The 24407-nt window shown below is 41.1% G+C and overlaps 1 protein-coding gene across 7 annotated transcripts in view; it reads left to right on the forward strand.

Annotated features, from left to right (window-relative positions):
• The first annotated feature begins 2645 nt into the window (after positions 1–2645).
• fli1 (Fli-1 proto-oncogene, ETS transcription factor) overlaps positions 2646–24407 on the forward strand; it is a 31609-nt gene continuing 9847 nt past the window's right edge. For 2 of the 7 annotated variants that reach the window (XM_072453628.1, XM_072453635.1), the window contains exons 1-5: positions 7047–7206; positions 11087–11298; positions 11918–12069; positions 13196–13399; positions 22772–22840. In XM_072453628.1, the coding sequence (XP_072309729.1) occupies positions 7189–7206; positions 11087–11298; positions 11918–12069; positions 13196–13399; positions 22772–22840 (655 nt within the window). In that variant the 5' untranslated portion in view covers positions 7047–7188. Of the gene's footprint in view, positions 2771–3947; positions 4018–7046; positions 7207–7540; positions 7612–11086; positions 11299–11917; positions 12070–13195; positions 13400–13554; positions 13606–22771; positions 22841–24407 lie in introns of those variants that run through there. The other 5 variants (XM_072453612.1, XM_072453620.1, XM_072453650.1 and 2 more) reach the window with 5 other exon arrangements.

Below are 24407 nucleotides of genomic sequence, written 5' to 3' on the forward strand. Positions count from 1 at the left end.
CCCTACCCAACTAAATCAAGAGAAGGGGAATGTGTCCCTTCCAACAAGAGGCCCTGGTAATGGCACTCGTTGGCATGGAGACAAGCAGGTGGTGGACTCCAGAAAACTGCACCTTCAAAGGAAACTACATATAAAAAGTTGTGTTATTGTTATTATTATTATTCAGGATAGACACTACGAGGAAAGGTTTCGCAGGTCTTTCCTTCCTGCTGCTGTCAGACTTTATAACAAACACTGTTAGTCCTGAACACTCGCAATACTGACCTAACCATGTGCAATTCTGTCATATGTGCAATTACTGTCGTGATTCATGTGCAATTACTGTGAAATTCATCTGCAATCCATGTGCCGTCGTGACACATATTCATGTGCAATTACTGTCGTGATCACATGCAATGGTATTTATGTATTTATTTATTTTTATCTTTATTTTTTCCCCTCCATCCCTTGTTGGGTTTTATCTATGGGAGTTTTTGTTTATAAGAGATCTTCTACTGAAAGTGTTTTTCAAACTTCCTATAAGTGATCTGTTCTTTTCCTCTGTATCTACCTGCGTTGCACCAATGAAATTTCCCCATGTGGGACAATAAAGGATTATCTTACCTTATCTCATTTTATTTGGGACCCAAAGTGTGCATGTTTTTAAGAAACCTATGAAGGCAAAACTATAAAAAGCAAAGCACCAAGTCGCCCGCTGCACCACCATTCCCCCCTAATATGAAGAGATGACCAACCAGAGATTACACATTTGAATTGAAGCTTGTATAGTGTGTATCGGCCCTCTAAAGTGAACACAAGCTGCTGCATGTTCAGCCAGTTTGAAGTTTGCGTGAAGAGATTTGATGTTGGGCCCTGCCTTCCCTGGTGCCACACTGCCATTTTCTTTGTCCCAATGGAGCAGAAAGAAGGCTGGAATGGGCTCAGTCTCCATCTCCAGATCTTCTTGGGTAGCCCCCATTTAACTAAATAAATAAGTCATTACAGTTCTGAGTAGGGAGCTTCATTTACTCAGGGCGATGTAATCAAAGATGTCTGTAGGTCGACCACAGCATCTCAAATGTGAACGTTTGGGTCGAATCCCTAGAGACAAAGTTCTGAAGTGAGGACACACTGGACTGCATATATTACTGCTGATGGTAGATTAGTTAGCATTACCAGAGACATCAAGGCTGAGAATGTCTTTACCTCCAGAGGGGTTTTTCTTATTAAAAATGTGAGAGAACCTAAAACGTCTCTGCAACCCGTCGGCAAAATCAAATCCCTCGCCAAATGTTTTGTGCAGCTCCCTCTTCAGACACCCCTGGGTCACTAAGGCGACCGCGGTTCCCTGCCTCATGTTACATTTGAGAAGTAAGGTGTAATTTCTTATACAGCCTTTCAATAATATTTTCACAATAATTTAGAATGCTTCAATGTGGCCGCTAAAAGAATAGTGTTAATGGGTTTTAATATTCAAACTAATATTAGCTTTTGAATTTGCTTTAATTGCTGTTGTACAGATGTGTTAGAAACCCTTCCTACTGTATCCTGAGGAAGGCAAAACAGCATGCACATGAATGCCATTTTTCACTAAAACGGATGTTACCATTTCCTGCCATTGTTTTGCGCTGGGAACGCTATTATCAGTGTTGTTGTTCTTAATCATTGCATTAGGAAACCGTGCAACAAACAAGCCGTCCAGAGTGATGAAAGGCAAGCATTTTACCAGATGACCCCTGCTTGTATTGTAAAATGACTGGCTTGTTATAATTCCCCCCTGTGATGGAAAACTACAGTATCTCTAATTGAAAAGTTCTTCTTTTTCTTGTAAATTTCAGCTTTCCGAGTGTGAAATTGCGGCCTTGATTGAGCTATAAAGTGCCATGGTTGGGCACCTTTCCCCAACGTGTATTGGCCCCTTTTTAGAACTCCTAATAAGAGGACAACGTGAAGGAAATGGAGTTAGTGAAGTGAGCGGGGTCACTCGAGCAGGAAAAGAGACATTCTGCTGAGGAACTCGTGATGCCGTTTTATTCCTGCGGGAAAAGGCGTGGAATAGAGTGCGTAAAGATGAATTACGCACGGGGGCACATACGTTATTGAGATGTTTGCAATAGTTCTTTCACGAGCTTTAAAGTGTCAGTTTTAACTCTTATTTTTTTTCCTCAAACGGCCAGCACTGGCAATACGATTTCAACAACATAGACCTATTAACTATAGCCTATTCAATGTGTGTCTTAATTGTACCAAAGCGGAAATTAGACCCGTGACTCTTCTCTTGTAATGTCTAAGGTCTCTTGCAGTATTAACAGTCGTATGTTTAATGTTTGAAAAGTGGAAAAAACATGTAAATAACTGCCCCACCTTTTCAAATGTGTCTTGTTTTACTGCACACAAGGAAGCACCTATATTATCTGCAGCCGTAAACCAATAAAAATATCGTTACCATTTTTATCGACACTTTACCTCTCCAAACACTTTCCAAACCTGATTTATGACGCTCTTTCTCTGTCTGCGTTCCCCTTATTTCATGGTTCAGTGGCCTCACAAGGCAAAGCGAGGGGAGGTTTTTCTCTCTCTGCTCATTGGTCGCCTCTTCCCCATCGCTGTAACATTTCCATTCATACAGACGAGCCTGCTCCTTTTCGCTTCTTCAGAAAAATAACCGACTGTCATCATCATCTTCATCATCGTCTGGAAACGGCTTCGGTTGCACGGGACTAATTATTGCGAGATCTGAGGAGGAGCGACTGGGACTGGGATCAAACGAGTCGCGCGCAACGACAGGTGAGTGACGTGACATGCGTCTGAGGCTCTGCGCCGCGCGTGCAAATTTTGTGCACATGCATGTGGCTTTTGAGAAACGAATTCAGTCACTGTTGTTTGCTGTTGTTTTTCCGTGTGATTGATTAGAGGTTTCCTTATAAACGTTGTGGTAATTCAACGAGTAAAAACGTTCGTTAAGAAAGTTGATAAAGACATTTCATTTGCGCGTGTTGGTTATAGGTTGCCTGCTCGTAAGAAGAAAAACATTGAATTCACTTTGGCAGAAATCAGTTATGATGGATAACTGCGAGGTAAGATGCTTAAAATGTAACACAAGAGGGGTCCCGGCCCACTGGGCTGTCTCGGAGGAAGGTTCACGCCGTTATTCACCAGTCCGCCTTTGCCTAATTGGCTGCAGATGCCGGCTCCCATACGTCTTTTACCGAGCAGAAATTGGAGGTATTGGGGGATCTTTATGGGGCGAGCCCTGCATTTGCCTGCAGGAATGGGCAGCATTCAGTTAGTGCCACGTTCATATGACTTGTTGTGTGTAATTTGTCATCAAATGATGCTTGTCTTGAACCATTTGGTGCACTAGTATGATGGAATTCAGTTAGTTTACCTCGTCTCTGCACTTTTATTTGCTCAATATAAAAATAATAGTGTTGAAAATGTGCGCAAACCATAAAGTTTCTTTTATTGGAATATTTTTGCTAAAAAAAAATCAACTTGCACTGTTTACCTTGTTTGTCGTTTGCCAGCGCTTTGCATGATGGCACATGCCACAACCCCCTTAATAATTGCTCAGAGAGGGAAGGGCTAAAGACACCGTCCTCTAAGTGCCCTTTCACCCTAGACTTTGTAAGCTGCACTTATTAAAGCGAAAAGTGTTTCAATATGTGGTAAGCTTTAGGGGAAACTTGATGGGGGTTGGGATGGGGCCCTCATCTTTTCTGTGCTACCAAACTCTTGGGCAAGTTGGGTGTAGACCTGATTTAGCCATTAGTCTTTCTGATTTTAACTTTGTGTTATTAAAAAAAAAAAAAATGCAAATGTTTCATAGTTCGATTTATCGTTTGGTTCACGTCATAAAGTTGAACATTTGCATGATCACAATAAATCACGCATGAGTCGTCAAGCTTTATTTCCCAAAAATCTAAGTAAATGCCAGTTTTGAATGTTCTAACCTCAGTATTCTTCAGGTCTGGTGTCACCTTTGGCTGTCCCTTCAACATGTTTCAGACTGTCCCTGACACGTCGTCTTACGTCAAGGTAAAGACACCACCCTCCTTCAGCCAATCTTGTAAATTGCAAACTTTTATTGAACACACTCCGCAGTAATGTCCCATTATCAATTAGGCAAACAATATTGCATGTGTAGCCGACAGTTTCAATTGATTAGATTAGACTTAGTAATCAGTGTATGTATAATGTGATATGACCAAAATGTTTTTCGTTTATTTTTTGCTTTCTCGACATTTATTGCTACACGTTATTCCTGTACTAAAAACATAGGATGAGTTTAACGTCACGAAGCTGTTCATTCTCTTTCTCTACCTCTCTTTTTTCTCTTTCTCCTCTTTCCTCTTGCTTAACATAACCCGCTCAGCAGCAGCACATCTGTTCTTTACATTGACCCCGAGTATGTTGTAGCACTTACCTGTAACTGCCACAAGTGAGCCACTGTAACAGCCTCTTATTGTTTCTGATCCTGATGCAGAGAGCATTGTGGCCCTCTGTCACGCACGCAGTGACTGACTGATTCCAGGTGTGTTTATAGTGGTTAAAGTGACTTTTGTGGCTCGTGGCTGCTGTATTTATTTTTTATTATAATCGAGTATTGTGCCTTGACTTGAGCTGATCTGTTTGGTCACGGATAACGTGTTAATGTTTTGAAAAGTGATTTCCTCTTTAAATAAGAGGCCCTTTTATCCCAGGCGGGGACTTGGCGCGACTGGTGTTTTGTCCTAAATGTTTGACTTCAAAATATTCAGTTTAAATTCAATCCAGATAAGAGGGGCTGGTCCAGAAATACATTTAGTTCAAAGGTTGGCTTATGAGCGTTTTATGGATATTGCTATTAAAAATAATAATAATAATAATAATAATAATAATATTTTTTAAAAATCTTTGGGAACTTTTATTTAATATAGTTCGTTTCTGGTTATTATATTTTGACAGTTTCCAATACAATTGTACCAATGTGTTGCAGCCACGCGTTAATCCGCTTGCAAAGTGTGGCACGCTTTGAGACAAAACGTACAAAGAATTTTTCTTATTGAGTCGGATCTGCGGCCCAGTATTTGGTTTTGTTTGGTTAAGGCCAGGCGAGACTGGAACTCTCCAATAAAAATAAATCTCAAATTAATTATGGCCTAGAGCAGGGGCCAGACAGTTCTCGCTATACGCCGCAGACTTCATGCCCTCACTATAAGACTGGCTTCAGCCAGAGAAGCAATTGTTTTAATAGAAGTCTTGATTTTTGTAAACAGTTCGGACTGGAACACATTTTTTTTGTTAAAACAAAGGTTTTAAATCAAATGACTTAATCTTGCCACAACAAATGGCCAAATAATGCAGGCTTGCAGGACGAGGCCCATCACGAACAACCAACATTTGAGAGAGTCGATTCTAATTTAATAAATAATAAAACAAATATAGGTCTAAAATACTATACCGTTGCAAACCCCCACACACCCTTTTCTGTCTCCTTAAAATCTATCTAAACTATAAATCAGTGACAGGATGATGTTTAGTTGCCCAATGCATATTTAACTTGCTCTGTTTTAAAAGCATCATCTTGATGAGTTGGTTGAGAGTTGCTCACCTGGTACACACAGAGGGGGCGTACTGACCCTACACTTCAGTGTCCGCCCCTCTGGCCTGTTGCCCTGACGCGGAGCTACTGCTCGTGGTGCATCGAAGAAATGTCTGTCTGTCTAGATCCAGCGTCGAACCAGATGTTTTGTGGTTCACTATGTAAACCGACCAGCATCTGTTTATTGGACTTCCAAAATGTTTGTTACCACTGTATTCATTATGGACTTGGTGGAGAACCAGGGACCCTTGACTCTTGTAATTCTAGTGATGGAAATATTATGCCAAAGCCAGATTAAAATGTAAATTGATAAAGAAATAATGTAGCCTATAGCTGACTTGAAGTACTCTTGTCGAACTATTGCACATAACAACATGAAAGTCGAGAAAAATCAGACTTTGGAATGTATGGAAAAACAAAAGTGCACAAAGCAGCCAGTAAAGAGTTAAACAAGGTGTCTCCCTTAATTACACGAGGCTGAACTGGCCTCAGGCAGGAGAAGCCTTGACCCATAGCAGGATCCAGATGTGACGGTCCCAAGGGTGGGGGCCCTCAGCCCGAGCAGACCCCCAAGTTGAGAGCAGACAGCCCGACCCCGCTGTCAGTCGCTGCTGCGCACTGCAGACTCTCCCCTGGGCTTAATGCTCCGAGGATTCCTCATAACGGACCTCTACGTCCATTCACATGCTAGAAAAGAAAGTTAGACTGGGTTTCTTAATCTGCTTCCCTTAATAACAAAGATGATGTTTCACTGCCCTAATCATTTTAAAACATTCGGTTCACTTTTGGCTCCCAGTTACGCATCTGCAGTTAAAATATGTGTAAATTGATGAGGGCGATTTCATAGCAGCCTATACTCAGGAAGAAAAGAGGTTGATGTAAAAAGTAGGAGACTTTCTATTATAACACAAACATTTGAGAGACTTTTGTTTGGTCTGTTTGTGCGTATTTGATGCTTAATTCACCCATAAGCATCGGCACGTGTGGAACAGACACCTTTGGTTTAAACTTGGCTTTTCCCATGGTTTACAAGGACAACTTGACAGCTTATAGGTGGATGTAACAAATTAGGGAACTGCTTTTGGCCATACGGATTATTAATACACAATCACACGTTAAACGCATAACACCAATGTAAATGGTCCGAAAATACACCACTCATTTAATGGTATGGCGGTCCTGTTCAAAAAGGCTATACAAAAAAAGAGACGAAACTAAAACAAATATTAAAACTGGTGTATAAATGATAAACTCGTCAGCACCATCTGTGCCATTACTGGGAAAGCAAAACATCATTCTGAAAGCGGTCTTCAATGTCTGTGCACAACGCAGGCAGCCATCCTGTAAATATTTCCGAGGAGAAAAACATAACAGCCGAGCGAACACTCAATTGTTTTCCCCGCTTATCTCCCTGGGACAGTATCCTGCTTTTTTGAAGGCAGGGCTTTCGGTGACACACAGCTTCCTTCTCAACAGCGGTGACTTCACTTCCCAAATTTAGAGGAAAGAAAAAAGCCAATCCGGTAAAAGTGTCTCTTTCTGCGCGCCGCGTACCGGGGGCAGGAATTAATTCAGGAGCGTGTCATGTTTGGGATATCGTCGGGCTCCGCTGAAAATTGCGCAAAATGGACGGAACTATTAAGGTAAGGGTGGAGAGCGGGGTGTATGAGTTTGTGGGATACAGCTTTTGTCGGAGTTGCGCCTCCTTTTTTTTTTTCTTCAAGCAATGGGTTGATTTGCTCCCGTGTGTTTGGCGGTGAGGAGTGGAAGCGCGGATCTGACGCCCGATGAGCGGCTTTTTTGTTTGGGTCTCGGAGCTTTAATAGTTTCCCCCTTTTTTCCTCTCTGCGGTCACTTTTTTTTTCCCCTTCAATACACGTCCCGCTCAAATGGACAGTTGTGGATTCTAATCGAGATTTTGGGGATTTGTTTTTTTTTTTGTTGCGCAAACCCTCCAGAACGAGCGGTTACTTTTACGCGCGTGTGTGGGAAGGCGCGGAGGACTTGTCTGAGGTGGCGTCATGTGTTGACCGCGCGTTCGCAAAGGTGTAAGTAAAAAAGCTTCAGTTTAACGGTTTAGTCTGGGCAGCTGGGGTTGAGCAACAGGCGCGAGTGGATGCGCCGCTGGAGGAGAGACGTGCGCAACAGCGGCGTGGCTCGCCGCTCCGGCTTCCTCACAGAGCAGAGTCGTGGTTAGAAAAAAGCCTTTCACCTGAAGTTTTAGTCGTTTGTGTGCATGTATTTGGTCGCATTTGGCCCCAGTCGATGGTGTAGTCGTTTTTTTGCAGTGAAGCCATCATTTTGTAACTATAGTTTGCACCACTTTAACCGCAAGTCTGCACAACGTGAGACTTTCCTCCTGAAAGTTACTCAACGGTTTTGAAATGTTTTAAGGTCTGCACAGTTCACGGGGCTTCTGGTGTATGCAGTCAGATTTCAGATGCATTATGGCGGCTGCAGCTCGATGTTAAAGTGCAAAGAGTGCCCAAAGCTGCAGTCGCACAGGCTTCGTCCGTCAAGTGGAGTCCGCGCACGAACGCCGCGTCTGCAGTTCCTCCCGCGGATGCACTGCAGCGTGTTTTCTTTTGGAGACTTAAAGTAGCGGGTTTGTGGCGGCTGGGTGTGGTGTGAGTTTTGGAAGAGTGTAAACGTTGGCCAGACAAATATGTGGAGCTGTATATAGAGAGCCGTGTTTTAAACGCTGCCACTCAGCCCTGGTGCGCGCGCGGTGATGGTTTGTGTTGTGATGAATGGCATGCAGCAGAGACGTTCAGACTTTGTGTTTTTAACACTGTTGTAACTGAATGTAATCATGATTTGGTCCTCGGGTGTAGATGACTGGCCGCTGTGGCTGAATTCACATGCTCTAAAAGAAAGGAAGGGCTCTCTAGCCATGAGAGTTTCCTGTTCTACACAATCTTTTCCTGACAGGTTTCCTTTTCCTCCTAAAACAAAGGCCCGGAATGTGCCCCCCTGGGTGGCTCCTGCCGTGGCTGTGCAGTGTGTGATCGACAAACAGACACACGTGGAGTCTGGATGCTGCACGCTGCATCCAGCCGTGCGTCGTGACGCATTTGGAGAGATAGACAAGGCCGATGTAAACAGAGCAGAAGCAGTTCTCAGCGGGAGTCACACTCACACAATGCTTTTATAAGGCTTTGTGTTATTTTCATATTCACTCAAAGACTCAAAGTAACTTATTATACTGCAATTATACCATATGCAAATAATATATATATAACATTCAATATTGTATTGCACACATACATTGAAAGTCTGCATCACGACATCAGTGTTTTATCTTTTGAAACTGTAAGTCTTCAGTGCTCACCACTTGCCAATCAAGGCTCCAAATGTGCAACCTGATATGTCACTGTAACAGTCAAAATAGTGGACTGAGCCCTTATCTGCCGACAGTGAGACGTTCCCTCACTCTTCTACATGTTATCATCTCCAGACTTGGTGCTGTATTCTGACTTGATAGTCAATTCTGCCACCAGAGAGATACAGCTGATCATCAAATCACCAGACTGCTATTTTTGGTGTGACAGTACCTTACATTTACCTCAGGAGCTCTCTGAAACTCCTTCAGCTTCTAAACTTTCCATAATTAAAGGCCAATATGAAAAAGAAAAGACAGAAGATTTTACTAATTTCCTAAATAAGATTGCAACTCAATTTGTATTTTATTACAGAATAGAGTGGACATAGTCTTATCCTGCATTTTTACAGTTTTGCATTTTCCTTTTGCAGCAACTGAATGCTGTCTTTGGTTGCATGACAAGTCTTTGAAAGGAATGGCCCTGCAGTAACAGTCATATCAGGAGGATTTAAGTAAAGAATATATAATAAGTCTAAAGAATGGAAAAGGACTGGTTTGAAATATTGATCGGTGAATATCAAGTAGCCTTTTGCCTGGAGCGGAAATGTGGCATTTTGAAATGAAATAATTCAGACTTGAGGGATTAGACAGCTCTCAGTCTAAGCTGTGCCATATGATCCTATGAGATCCAGATGTCAGCTGACTCCACATCCTCCACACAAACATGACAGTTATCATTTCACTTCATATGAGAACATATTGTTTTTATTTTTGTATCGCTCCTCAATGAATAAGTTCTCTGTGCGTCGCAGTACGGTGGAAACCTCTGAGTGAGGTGAAAAAATGCTGGTGAAAGTGAGCCTTCACAAGTAAAGTTCAGCAACTTTTTGGATAATAATGTAATCTGTTTTTAAGATATAGGCTTAGCAATAAATTTACAAAGAATTAGTTGTAGTTGAGGAGAAGGATTAGGGGTTGACACCAATGCACGATAGAGACTGCTTTAACAGTAAAGTCTATATCAAGTTATTCTACAACATAACCAAACTAAGTATGTTATTCCTCTAAATGTTGTAAATGACTTTTGTCAATTTGATTGCTACTTTTCCCGCTTCAGTTAAATACAACCGTTCAATGTTGTACTTCATTCATATCACATTTTAATCTCACAAAATTCAAATTCTCCCGGACTTCCATTTTGTGCCATGTACACAATAATGCATATGACGTGTGCGGAAAGCCATAATAATAACTGTGCTGGCCCTGTTTGGAGTCGCTGTTTGTTTTCTTTAATAAAGTTACATTGCTCGCACCGGGACAGGACAGGGGAGAGAAGGCCGGTTTAGCAGTGGTGCTTCTGTTGAGTCTGAAGCTGAGATCAGGGAAAGCCCCCGGCCCAGACATAACAGACACGTCAGAGGCTGGACACTGCTGGTTATTACACACGCATTAATCCACACGAGAGCTGCAAGAAACTGTACGAAAAGACATAGCCAGGCTGCGCAATCAGTTGTGATTAGTATAATAAGTCTGCTGCCCTTTTCTGGAGACTTTAAATGAGTCAATTATGGGAGTGAAAACTGTAATGGTTTTGAGTTTCGGTTTTATTTGATTCGAAAACACGAGAACAAATGTTAAACTATAAACTGCGCTCTAAGTATCATGAGTCTTAAGGCAGAAAAAAAGGAAAGATTATGAGATAAATCCATAATCGTGATGATTCAGATCACAACAATTGTCAGAACTAATCTCAGTAATTGTGATGATTTTTTGTGTATTTTGCCACCACTAAAAATTTTATATCCTGACATCCCTAGTATAGTGATTTTGGCTACTTCATCATATTCCACTCGTAATAAATCAAATCAAATACAAAATGTGCAAAGCCTGATGTGATGGCTTCAGTTCTTCTAAAATCAACAGGAAGCTCCAGTTGTAACTTGTGTTGTATGTACAGAGATCTTTTTGGGGGGATGGCAGCACAGATATGAGCTGTAAGTGCACATAATTACTCCAAACAAAAATACACAAAAAGAGAAAATTGAGAGGTCACAAGACTTGGGTTGGGTTGGCATTCCTCCGCATCTCACAGTGATAAAGAGTCACAGATTTACAATACAATAATGACAACATGAGCGTCCTGCATGTATGTACAAAACACTAAATACTAGTACTAATGATTGTTTGTTGTTGGTTTGCAGGAGGCGTTATCAGTGGTGAGTGAAGACCAGTCGTTGTTCGAGCCTCCGTACGCTGCTGCTGCCCCCCTCCCCAAGACAGACATGACCGCATCTGGAGCACAGGACTATGGTCAGACTCACAAGATCAACTCCCTCCCGCCTCAGCAGGAGTGGATCAACCAGCCAGTGCGAGTCAACGTCAAGCGCGAATATGAGCACATGAATGGATCCAGGTCTATTACTGCACCACACACACTTTATTCAAAAGAGAATGTTACAGGGGTTGAACATTTGAGAATTTTTTGATGCAATTTGTTTATTCGGTTAAGACATATCTGATGGTTTGATGGCTATGAAACTTATCGCAAAAGTGTTATATTGATACTGCAATATTAGTTAATCTAATATCCATATTATTAAAACATATATCAGCCAGACAGGGTTGTTCATTTCTCTATATTTTATTGTTGTATTAAAATAAAGATGACATATTTTATTTATTAGTTACCTTTTAGGCCAAATTTTAACCTAGTTTTGGTGTTGGTTTTGTTGTGATTGAGACAACATTTAGTAAATTAGATAATGTACATTTTTATTAAAAGTAGTTATCAAATATCGCATTTATTTGCTGTTCATATCAACATAAAGGATAAAATAGAGCATTAGTCCGCTCAGCAAAATTACTACAAGTTATTTTATATATATATAGTAAGTATGTATAGTATAGTTCTGAGTGTTGCAGATCACTACATCCTCTTTACATGTTTTTGGAGGGTATATACATAAACCTACATGACATGCTTGTGTAGATTAGACAGAATGAAGAACTCATTTTCACAATATCTGTTGCAGGGAGTCTCCAGTGGACTGCAGTGTGGGTAAATGTAATAAGATGGTGGGGGGTAGTGACACTGCTCAGATGAACTATGGAAACTACATGGATGAGAAGAGCGCTCCTCCCCCAAACATGACCACCAATGAGAGGAGAGTCATCGTCCCCGCCGGTAAATGCGCTTTTTCAGCTTTGGACCACGTTCAATTGTTGTATTCTTATCAAAAGATTATTCCTAGAGTTGTTTCAGTCATGCATGTTTAAGTAATTGTACATATTTAGTCCGTTTCCCTCCAAAGAACAAAAAACTAGGTCCCTTTCTCTGATCCATGAAGCTCCTTTGTGTTTTTAAAGTTTGTGCACCCTCACCAGACTTGAGCGTGTACAGACAAATTTCACACCAAGAAAAGCCATAAAGTAATTCCAGGGAATATAATTTGTAGTTTATACCACAGATAGCACCAAAGGGAAGATTTACAAAGTAGTTTAAACTATTTATTAATAAGAATGATTGGCGGTTTGAGCATTTCCCAGCAACTGTGGGCAATAGGTTACATCAATATGAACAGAAGCCAGTCCAAGTCACAATAATTCATCTTGACATTAAACACACAGGTGCAAAATCAGTCTTAGTTTTATATGGTCATTGTTGTAAAAGGTTTCCACTTTTAAAGAGCTCACTCGCAGGGTAAAAAGTATTGTAGGAGTACTTTATGCCGCTCATGGGAGCCCAACTGATTGCTGGCTTGTAGAAAAGTGTTCTGGACTGCCAGTTTTTCATAACTGTAAAACTAGGCAAAAAATGCGGCTCCGATCCTGTAAAAATATCTAGGACCTGCCAGTGATCCAGATCTGCACTTAAATACCGAGAATATTAAACATAAAGCTTGTTATTTTAGTTTCATATGCTTAAAGAGACACATTTAGCTGTAACAAAGCTTACACAGTGTCTTCACACACTGACGACTGATGATTGTACAATAGATAACAGTTTATTCTTTAAAATGTAAACATGTTTTTGAACGAACCACAAAAGGAACAGCTCAGTTTATTAGTCTGCATGCGCAAACTAATATGCAAATGATTTAAAAGCTCAAAGAATGAAAGAACTTGACGTTTTTCCACTTTAAAGCAACATGAAATAAACTTAAATCCCTGCGACTCAATCTTGCGTATCCAAATCTAGTATTTATAGTTTCATGTCCATTTAATCAGTGATATATATATTGTGTCTAATCCGTGCGATAGATCAACACTGTAAATATTTAAATCCATTCCTTTCCTCTCTTTGATTGCAGACCCATTGTTGTGGTCCCAGGACCATGTGCGCCAGTGGCTGGAGTGGGCCATAAAGGAGTACGGCCTGTTAGAGATCGACACGACTATGTTTCAGAACACAGATGGCAAAGAGCTCTGCAAAATGAGCAAAGAAGACTTCCTCCGCCTCACCAACATGTACAACGCCGAAGTGCTCCTGTCTCATCTCAATTACCTCAGGGAAAGTAAGTCCTGGCACACGTGGATTTCACTGTACACTGACAGAAATCAATTAGACAGTTGTACAATGTAGTTTACGCCAGCAACACGTGATATTGTGCAAGTCATGTCGGGACAAGCAGCTGACTTAAAGGTGTCTCCATGGCAACAACAGGTGACGCAATGATGCCAAGTTACAGGTCATATCTGTGGAGAAGCGACCCAGCTCACAGTAAGAAAGCTTGTTATTCAAAGTATTTTTAGCCGTTAAAACACCCGTAAATAAATACATAGATATGTTTAATACCATGCTGTGGAACATTAGAGACAAAGCAATAACATCTTCATGGACATTAAACCTCCACTATAAAACCTTTAATATTCAAATTCACACAAACGTTTAGTCGAGTTGAGCTAGAACAGATTATTATTAAAATGCCTTAAAAAGCAACAAAAATGCAAAAGAAACCCAGCCTCAACATAAATTTTCTCAATCTTACGCTTGAGTAAATAGAGACAAAGAACATGTGGTATAAAAGTTAGGATGATTTAATATGCAAATCCCTGCTCGATAGAAGACCGGTTATTGGCAAGTCCCTGGCAGAGACCAGCCAAAAGAAAGAAGTGCAACTTGTAAAGCCTGCGATTAAGAAATATCGATAACTCTGGCCTCAATAACGCTTTTGTCAGCACGCAACAAGAGCATGGTATTTCCCTGGAAAACGAACATTATTCTAGTGGTTGGTAGGTCCTAGACAGAGCTGTGGAACTCTTAATGGGTTTTTCTTCTAGCTCTCTCGAGATAACCATCGACTGTATCCTGACACATACACTTAGTGGTCCCCTCCACCACATGTTGTACTCAGAGATGAAGGCCAGGTGAACCGCCCCAGGAGCCACACTGAGGCTTTCTATGTTCAGCAAAGAAAGATGATCTGCTATTTACTATAAAGGCAGCACAATTTAAGGAGCTCTTGCTATTAATCTTACTAGTTACCACCAGGGGTAACAGCAAACAGAGGAGCCAGCATAAAACTGTGAAAACAATGTTCAAATCGCTGTGAACTGCATGGAATAAATGTCGAAAAAGATGGAGGAAACGATAAGATAAGAGGTAGAAAAGACTGTTTTATTTCTATCCCTTTAGCTTTGGTTGGTAAATAGCCAGCTGTCCAAAGAAGAATGCAAATTTCATAGTAATCTTGGTTGGCAAAAACACATGTTTTGACAAATAGGGCTCAGAATAGCTTCAGTATGAGTAGGTAGCATTATTGGGCATTTATAGACGACTGGCCGTGTACTCGCATCGCTGAGACTACTCAAAACTTGGAAAAAACGTTGACCAAATAGTGGATTCAAACAGATCTAAACCAGTCCACAGCCAGGTCTAAACCAGAGTACCAAGACAAGCGGAAAAGACAAGAAACCCAGTGTTCTTAGACATTAATCACGCACCAAATGTACCCTAAATCCAGCTTAAACTATGTCAAAACAAGTGCTAAACTCAAACAAAACCAGGGCTAAACCCAAGCTAAAGACGGCATTGTTGACCATATAATCAGTGTAAGAGCTTGCATTGCTGTGGCTGCAGAGAATCATGACACTGCTGGGTGGAGTGAATGATGGCCTGGACTAAATTTAACATCCCAAAAAACTTGCGATGGGCCCAGCGTGATGTAATGGGAACTGTATTTTGTGGGTGTCAACAGTTTTCTCGATGCACCACGAGCGGGCAGAGAGAGAAGGCTGTTGTGAGCATAACAGCCTCATTGTGCAGTGCTGAATATGTCTAACCGCTGTCGGGCACACTTTCGCACAGCACTTTTTATTATGGCCATTGGCTTTAGGACTCTGCCCCGTTTTCTGATTTAAACTTTGTATGTTTTGGAAACAGAAGAAATGTCTCGGGAATCCTCTCTACTTGCCAGTTAAAATTGCTTTGGATCGCTTCCCAACAATCCGAAAAAGATGAATACAGTTGCTTTTGGACGTCTTTGAGGGGCGATGCGAACGCTGTGATATTGACATGGCGGCCTACGGGCAAAGAAAAGCTATCTACGCAGAGATGAACTTCTAAAGGAGATACAGAAGGGGGAAAGGCAGCGCTATGAGGCTATATACTTAGCCTCTAGCGTTGATGGTTCGGAGACTGAAGTTAGCTGCTTGATTTTCTTTCCCCCCCGAAGCACAAACAAATACAGAAAATAGACTCCTGGCTTCGCTCGCAACAGCTGGAGTCGAACGGCCCAAAACGGGGGGAAAAGGAGATTGGAAGGTCATGTTGTGTCTTCCGCTTTTTACTCCTGGTCATGCTCCGTACAAATGCCAGATCACCTCCCAATCATTTTCATACACATGTGTTTATCCTGTTAGTGTATTGTTTATTGAGCCTCTGATTAACATTCCACGGAGTCATTAAGCGCCGTATGTGCACGCAGCATGGGGCAGGGACACACTTCCCCAGCCTGAAGCCATGCAAGAACTCTCACTGCCATGTCCCGCATTAGACGCAAATATGTGAGGGATGTTTGGTCGGAATTGTTTAAGGGTAAAGAATTTAACTCGGACCAAAAAAATCTAAACATTTCAGTAAAACATATAAATGAGATCGATCCAAAAACTGACCTTTTAACTTCTAAATTAACTATATAAACCAGTTCAAAACCTGTGTCAGTAAAGGATCATGACAGGAGCTTAATACAGGCCTAAACTATAATTAAGAAGAAAAAGGCAAATTCAGTCTGCATTTGGATTAAACCAGGCTTAATCTTACAAGTAAATCATAAATACACCATGTCTTGCACCATCTGTCTGTGCCCAGCTGTGTGCAGTAACAGGGGAAGTTGTCTGTGCATTTTTCTGCCTTCATTGTTGGTCACTTATCTGGATTTTTATAAGTGATGGCCGCCCGCACCCCAATGTGCTTTCAATTTGGGCAGCAATTTGAGAATTTGTCCAAATTAGTCTGTCAGGGAAGGACTGTAGACTGTTTGCTTTATTGCACCCATGTAGGTCCGTTTGATACCACATGCTGGAGCACAAACCTCAACTCGACTTGTATATCGTCCAGCACAGTGGCTCATAGCCCTGGCCTTGATGATGGTTTCAAAATGTCTGTAAAACAAATCTAAAATGTAAGCATCAACGCTGTATTCCACAATGTTTGTTTTTTTAAGTTGCTGCTAATGTTGCCCTCACTCCAAATGTCGCTAAATTGCATGGCAGGTCATTAAAAAGGTGTGGAAAAGTTGATTTTTATTCATTTTTTAACATTATTTGGTGAGTATGTTGTCCAATTTTATGCTTGACCTTTCTTACGATAGTAAAGCTGTCAATAGGCAAGACATGCCACTTTAGAGCAATTGTATATATAGTACTGGAGAAAGAAAATGTCAATTGAAAAGCCCCAAGGTGCTCGTCTGCCCCATGGCAACCGTAATTGTCAACTGAAACAATATTGGTCACATTCATAGATGTTTCAACGACGTCTCATCCATCCTCTGCCAACGTTTTATTACTTCTACCACTGCTTATACCCCATCCCTTCTGTTATTTCCAGTACAGGTCATTTAAAGTACACTAAATAATCCAAAATAATGTCACACACGACTTCAAAGATCGTGATTGTGAAGTAGAAAACACGTTGGAGCTGCTGACTTAGCATCTGGACATCCTGTGACGTGTATGTAATATTTGGAGGTGGTTATGAGCCAGAAGAGCAGTAGTTGTGTTTCGCAGCTGTCGCCTGCTCTGGTGCGTCCGGATGGATTTACAGTCGGAGGTTTTGTCCCAGTGAGAGAGTGATAAGTCTGGGCTCCTGCCTTCTCCGGAGTGGGGGACATTCTCAATAGTTTATACAGCTCATAAACATCTGGCCTCAAAGACTGAGTGAGAAGAAAGGACTTCTGCGGAGGGCTCACTTCTCTCCTCACAACATTTTCATTGAGCAACTTTTGCGTTCATTTTTTTCTATTTTGGCAGATTATCACTGGTGCACAAGGGCTCAGGCACCTGGCTCTCCGCCTTGTACTGTTCACTGAGTAGCTGCAAGTTACTGTGTTACTATGGTGTAGTTTAGAGTACAGAGGTCTATTTAAGGAGTAGTTGAGAGTACAGAGGTCTATTTAAAACGTATTGTAGAGAGTAGTGAATGAATGTGAGAGTGAATGGTTGTCTGTGTGTCTATGTCTCTGTGTTGACCCTACGGCGAGCTGGCCCCCGTCCAGGGTGCACCCAAAGGCCTAAAGCCCCCTAACGGGAACGAGCGGTAGAAAAATGAATACAGAGAGTACAATTTGAACTTGTATATACAGTACGTTCAAAAAGAAAGGATAAAGTAACTGCTAATGTGACTGCGTTGTCTGACAAGAAAATGGGTTTATTTTTCCAATTTCATCATTTAAGAAAGTTGTTTTATGAAAAGACAATACGCTATTTTATTTATATTTATTATACATTAAGCTGTAGCACGAAAAAAGTTCCATCTGTTGACTATAAATGTACAAGTTGAGAAGATCAAGCCCAACCTTCTGTGCAAAATGACACCTCTCTGCCTTTAAAGCCACGACAAAAGCCTATTCTTTTTAAAAGTGTAGGTGATTGATTGAGTAAGTAACAGGTCAGTCACTTTCAAACTTTGGGACTGTTTAAGTGGTACTTTGGGAGTCTTTGAGATCTGACACACAGTAAATCACCTATAGTGTGATGGTAAATACTTGTTTAACTGTTGCAGTGAGTGAAAGCTGTTGTGTTGCTGTCATTTCAAAGACCATAAAAGGCGACTGTGGCACTTGGTGGTGTTCTCCCATCCACGGTTACCAAGTAGTAACCAGGCCGTGTCCTGCTTATCGAGAGCTGATGAGATGGGGCATTGGAAAGCAGGCCTGGCTTGTTGCTGCTCGTTCTTTCCCCCTCTTCTGCTCGGTGGCCCTGGTGTTGCAGCTTCTCTGGACTCTCTCTTCACTGCTGCAGGCCTCTGCACTGACCTGTCTTTGTTTTCAGCTCAGTAATTACAATGACCTGCTCTTCGTGTTTTCCTTTCTCTAATTTTCTCATGACACTATTGGCATTGGCGAGTTCTTGTTTGAGTTGCACACTGTCCTGTAGTTCAGTGTTATAAAGATAACAAACATATTTATCTGCCTTGCTTTGCTCTTATTGCTGTTGCCAAGTCCTATTTTTTGACCAGTCTCTCTTGAGGCTTTAGCATCCGATCCAAGAACTTGCTGACTTAGACTTGGCTTTTAAGCTTGATCCTCGCTCCAGCTACTCGTGGAGCTCATTGACCAGAAGACTCTCCTCTGGCAGAGTGAGTGTCGGGACTCGAGGGCTTTACTCGGATAAAAGTTCAGTTCCCTCTGGTCGGAGTCCTCTTCATGCTGGTGTTGGTCATCCTCAGATGTGTAGAGTCACCAGGGCTTCGTGGTAATAATGCTTGATATTGTCATTTGTGAGTGTCGTCATCACTACATCGAGCAGTTATAGGCCAAAGATGCGATGTTTCCTCCAAACAGAAAAACCTGTTTCTGAGGTAATTTCTATGGTCATTTAGTAATCTGTTTTATGGTCAATACTATTTTATTTAACGAATGCAACAACAAAAAAAGACATTAATACTTAACCTTTCATTCATTTTAAGAAATTAGATTGTATAGTCTTGATCAAAAGTAGCGCTAGAATTTAAGCTCAAGCAGGAAAGTTTTAATATGTGGTACTTTTATGATTTATAAATAAAACATTTGATATTATTTGATATATTTCTTTAAAGAATACATATATTTTTGTTGAACAAACTATTAAAATGATAACATTATATCAGATTTAAGTTGTTTGCCACTTGAAATTGTTCCATCAACCTTTTGCAGTGTGAGTCCCGGCCTCAAACATTTGGGAAATCCTGAAATGTGTGATATAGTTGTGGTAGCCTATACTAATTCACTTCCATCCACATTCTGACACTGGAATGACTTACTCCCACTCCATGGTGGCATTTTGCCCAAACTCTGTGACTTGGGATCCAGAGTTTGTTGACAGAGTCCACATGTTTAAAGCAACAGTATCATATAGCCCAAGAGAATAAACAGCGGGGGCCCAGTCGAGGTCCGTCACTGTGTTGAACGCGCCCTAAAAGGTCTCAGAAATGTGGGCCGGGCCACAATATCTCTGAACGAACTGTCAGTCATAAAGTGGAGCGAAAGGCATTTAGTTGGAAATTGTTATGCAATCTTACAGAGTCTGAACAGATGGGAGAGTAGAAGAGAAGGGGAACACTGGCCAGCCCCCCACTGTGCTGTCAGATTAACAAGACTAGTTTGTTTTCTGGAGGAGGAAGAGGCCATCCAAATAAATAGTCTGTACAGACCGGAGTCCTGAAGTGTCAGCTGTAGTGGTGCTGCAGCCTGCGCTCTCTGTGGGCTGCAGTGAGGTTTTCTCAGCAGAGCGGCCTGTTTGCCTGTCTGGGTCATCCCACATGTGGCCCACAGTAGGAAAAGGGCTCATCTCCTTCCTCCTCCTCCTCCTCCTCCTCCTCCTCCTCCTCCTCCTCCTCCTCCTCCTCCTCCTCCTCCTCCTCCGAAGCAGCCTCCTCTTCGCTCTTCATCCTCTCTACACTTCTGCTCATTCCTCACATGAAGCTTTGATGGTGCAGAGCCTTGTGTGCTTATACGCTCGGTGTGTGGAATTATTTTTGTATGGGGAGCTGCGTTTGATTGCAGAGCAGGGACCCGGCCCTCATACAATGGCTCCCCTGTTCTCGGGCCCCTGGTTTCTAAACTCGACCCAGAGCCTTGGGGGTGCCGGAGAAGGTAATGTGGAGAGCGGGGAGTGTGGGGTGAGGTGTTTGGAGCGCCCCCTTCTCCTCGGGCCACCCCCTAAAAAAACAGACCCCTAGTCTGTCACCGTGGGCCCCTTCACCCCCTTCACCTGCACGCCATTTTCACCCACAACCCACTTTAGTAGCATTTCAAAGCTGTGCGTTATTAAAGCTGTTTTAAGTTCAAACTATCAATTCCTTTTTAACTTTTTTTTGCGGTAATTTACATTTTACAACTTAAAAAATGTATAGTCTTATATGTATATGATATGCAGTGTTGGGAAGTAACTGAATACATCGAAAAGATGTGTTCAGAATACTACCTTTTGCTGGTATTCAGAATACACTTACGTTCCAAACACCACAATGTGGTGTTTGATTTGAATTGCACTGAATTACACAGAAAAATAGAAAACGCAGCTCATAAGTGCATGGGCCATTTTTCATTCCATATTTTGACAAAAGTTATCTTATAAATTCGATGCAAAACTAACGGTAAATCAAACACATTATCAGATGTCTTTCAAACTACAATATAATGAAACTATGAGTGAAAGTATTCAGAATACAGTATAAAGTAATGGAATACAAAATACATTTTAATGCGGGTATTTAGTATTCTGTGGCTAAATTATTATTTATTATTATTACTTTCTTTCCCTTTGAACATTTGGAAATGTTTGAGTAGTGTTTCCCAACCAGAGGTGCGGTAATGTTAGATTTAGATGGATGCTGAAATTTAACAGTTGTTTGGACATAAATGTACAATCGACATCCTTTTGTTGGGTGATTTGGACATCAATATCTCATGAGAACGAGAACATATAATAGGAATAAATGCTAATATACAAAGTTACACAAGTACCGTACAAGTTTGGAGGTACTCTAGAGAGTGAGACAAAGTTTGACAAAAAGGGATCTGCTGTAAATCATAAAAACACAGCTGTGACATGATGCTTAAAGACAGAAACCTCACCCAAGACAATCGAAATAATCAGGGGATGCAATTTCAATTCAGTTTATTCTTGTAATGCCCTAAATCACCCATAATGACACTCAATACTAACCAAAGTTCACAGGAATAGAGTAAATGGATAACTGTCCATAAGAAGTCTAGAGGTTTTAGTTCAGGTTCTTATTTGAGCAACGTGTAGTTTCGTAACAAAAATATATTTGTGCTCAAACAATTTCTGGGAAAATTTTTCATTTTTATACAATATTAAGATGCAGGAGTCCCATCGTTTTACTATGAATCAGACAAACAGACAAAAACGTAAATATGCTCTTAAATTGTCAGATCCATTTGTTATGCTTATATCACCTCACTTCCTTGTGTTTTCTTTCTCAGTGTTAAATCTGCTCTCCTGATGTAGTAGCGAGTTTTCTCTGTGCATTTTTGGGTCTGTTTTTCCACTCACTGATTTATGCCTGGGGGCAGCTAAAATTAAGAGAGCATTTTGGTGCCGCCCAGGGTGCCTGTGTAAGTGCAGGAATGCAGTGCCGAGTTCTGCTCCATAAGGTGAAATGAATAGGCCGCCATATGCACACTCTGACATTTTGGACTTTATTATTCACCAGTTTGGGCCGGGGTTTGAATGCTGACAGCCCGGAGCGTTTCCAGTAAGGCTCCTACTCCCGGTGCTGGATTGGCCGCTTGGAACCGCAGTTGTGAAATTAATTATTTTCCTTTCGCTCAAGACAAAACAGTAACACAATTCAAGAAAAATGGAAAGGCATTTTGTGCAGGTTTGGTTAATTGAGCTTGGGCCATTTGCTGCCATCTACTGGAGACATTGCCAAGCACAAACGATATGATCTGGGATGAAAGAGCACAGCCTCATAACTGAACTTTTCCTTCATTTTGTCTCATTCAGGTGTCATAGGCTTCCTCCTGGGCCAATCAGAACGATTTTGCAGCCATAAAACTCAAACCGCCTCTGTGTTCCTCTTGGCTTAGATTTATAAAAGTGAAATAAAAACGTTTCATTTCACTATTTGGGGAGTACAGACGTTTAATCTCCAATGACATCAACAGAACCCAAGTGTCAAACTGTAAAAAGTCAGGCCAATACAGCACACAAACCGCCGCAGTCTTTTCTCGTGTACTGTACAACATGACTGTATGTTTTGAATTGTACATACTTGTTGGCAACTCTGATAAAAGTCACCATGACAAACAGTAAAAACTAATATTCCATCATTAAAAAAAAAAAAAAAAAAAAGTATTGTAAACCGGTTTAAATCCTGTAGTAATTTATAAATTCATATTCAGAATGACAAGAAAAGGTTTTGACGCATCAATAATCCTAAAAAGGCAAGGATTCTCTGTGATATGATGTGTCCTCAATAGTCCCAGTTTTAGTTAAGAATGTATTGTCTTGTTAACATGCAGTTTAGAGTTTAAAATGACCACAATGCTACTTAGATTACCTTTAATTAGAGGTTTGAAAGTAAAAAGACCAAAAAAAGACAAAAAACGAGATACTAGGATATATGTTTGTTTGTTTGTTTATGAATATTGTTTGAATATTATACACATAAGCTATGTTTTGAATGCATCTCTGATCCTGATATGTTGTCATTACAGGTAGCTCATCATTGTCTTACAACGCACCATCTCACACTGATCCTTCCCCGCGTCTTGCTCCCAAAGACGGTAAGATTTATGATTTTTTTTTTTTTCACTTTGCGCTTTCCCGTTTTCAACCTGACACTTTGACAAACACATAAATAGAAAGAAAATACATAGGTGAAGAGCTGTCATTACAAACGAGGCCTTAAATTATGCATCGCAGCTTCAAAATAGCATTTACTCAGAAAAATACAGAGTGGAGTCAAACGCGGGCCTGAGCGGGAATGACAAAGCTGCTGTGGTACAGGTGCAGCGTCTGTGTGGTTTGATAGTTTAACGTTTGACAGAACATTTCAGATCACAGTGTTTTACCTCAGAATGGGAACTGTTAACAATTCAAAGACCGTCTGTCCACGGCTCCGAAGCAGCTCCGTGGAAAGATAGAGAGATTGTGGGGTGGAACTGAAAAATATTGTTGTGATTTTGATTGTTGTCGTCGAGATCTGCGGCAGGTGCAGGGCTGTGCCAACCCGAGATTATTTTTTCAGTAGGACAATCAAGTCTATTTTAAGATGATTGAAGTAGTACATTTTTTGAACGTGTCAGATATTTTTTTTGGGGCGTTTTTCACATTTTGAGCGGTGTTTCCTCATCACAAGTTTACTCAGAGTTGTATTTTGATGGATTCATGCATGTTTGTGTAATCCTCCCTGTCCTGCTGTTGAGGCATGAGTGTTCAGAACAATTTCTGTTAAAAAACATAAAAAATCAGACTCTGGGCCATTCATACATTATTCAAAAAGGCCATCTATCAACCATAAAAACAAGTAAATGAAAATCTGCTTCTTGCTTTGGTGAAATGAGCTCTTCAGGTTTGAACAGGAAGTCACAGCACCTGTTTCGATAGTCAAGCTTGTTATAGATCAATATTGCTGTTTACAATGAACAAAAGGTAATATATTGGTCTACGTATGTCATACATTTTATACTAAATATCAGGAAAAAATATAACTAAAATATAGCTCTTTTAGTACAACCCAACCCAAAGTACCACATCATTTTACACAAGGACTATTTAGGTATTTTTAAATGTTGCTCATATTGTTCAACACAAGCAGACGCCAACTTCATCACAGCAACTTGTGAATTACTATCTCTTTCCCTCGTTACCTTTCGCTCTAAAAACACGATTTTGTGCTGACACCACACCAGCAAGTCCTTGGCTGCCCTGCCTATCTGTAAAACCAAATACACATCCTTTACATTGGCTATAAGGTGTCAGCATCGCAGGCTGTAGAAAAGGCTGCAAAAACAATGATAGCCTCGCACACAGGATGAGTGCGTCTATCGAGGCGAGAGGAGAGGAAACAGCCAATCCGATAAGTGTCTGCAAATGCCCTCTGGCCCTGTCTATCTGCCCCGCTCTCTCTCTCTCCTGACCCGCTACAATACCATAGTCTAATGGGTAGCACAGATAAGATTCTGCTGGATCACCCTATGACCCGCTCTTCCTGGTTCTCAGCAGCAGGTATTTGCACTGGCAGGGATAGAGGGTCACTCCCTTCAATAGTATTTCCTTTTGTACAAATGGGGATTTCTATGATACTATTCTGCACTTGTGACCAGGGAAGGGCCCAAATGTCATTCACAG

Source organism: Eucyclogobius newberryi, unplaced genomic scaffold, assembly GCF_026437365.1.
Source record: "Eucyclogobius newberryi isolate DKJ021-1_F unplaced genomic scaffold, fEucNew1.0.hap1 SCAF_10, whole genome shotgun sequence".
NCBI lineage: Eukaryota > Metazoa > Chordata > Actinopteri > Gobiiformes > Gobiidae > Eucyclogobius > Eucyclogobius newberryi.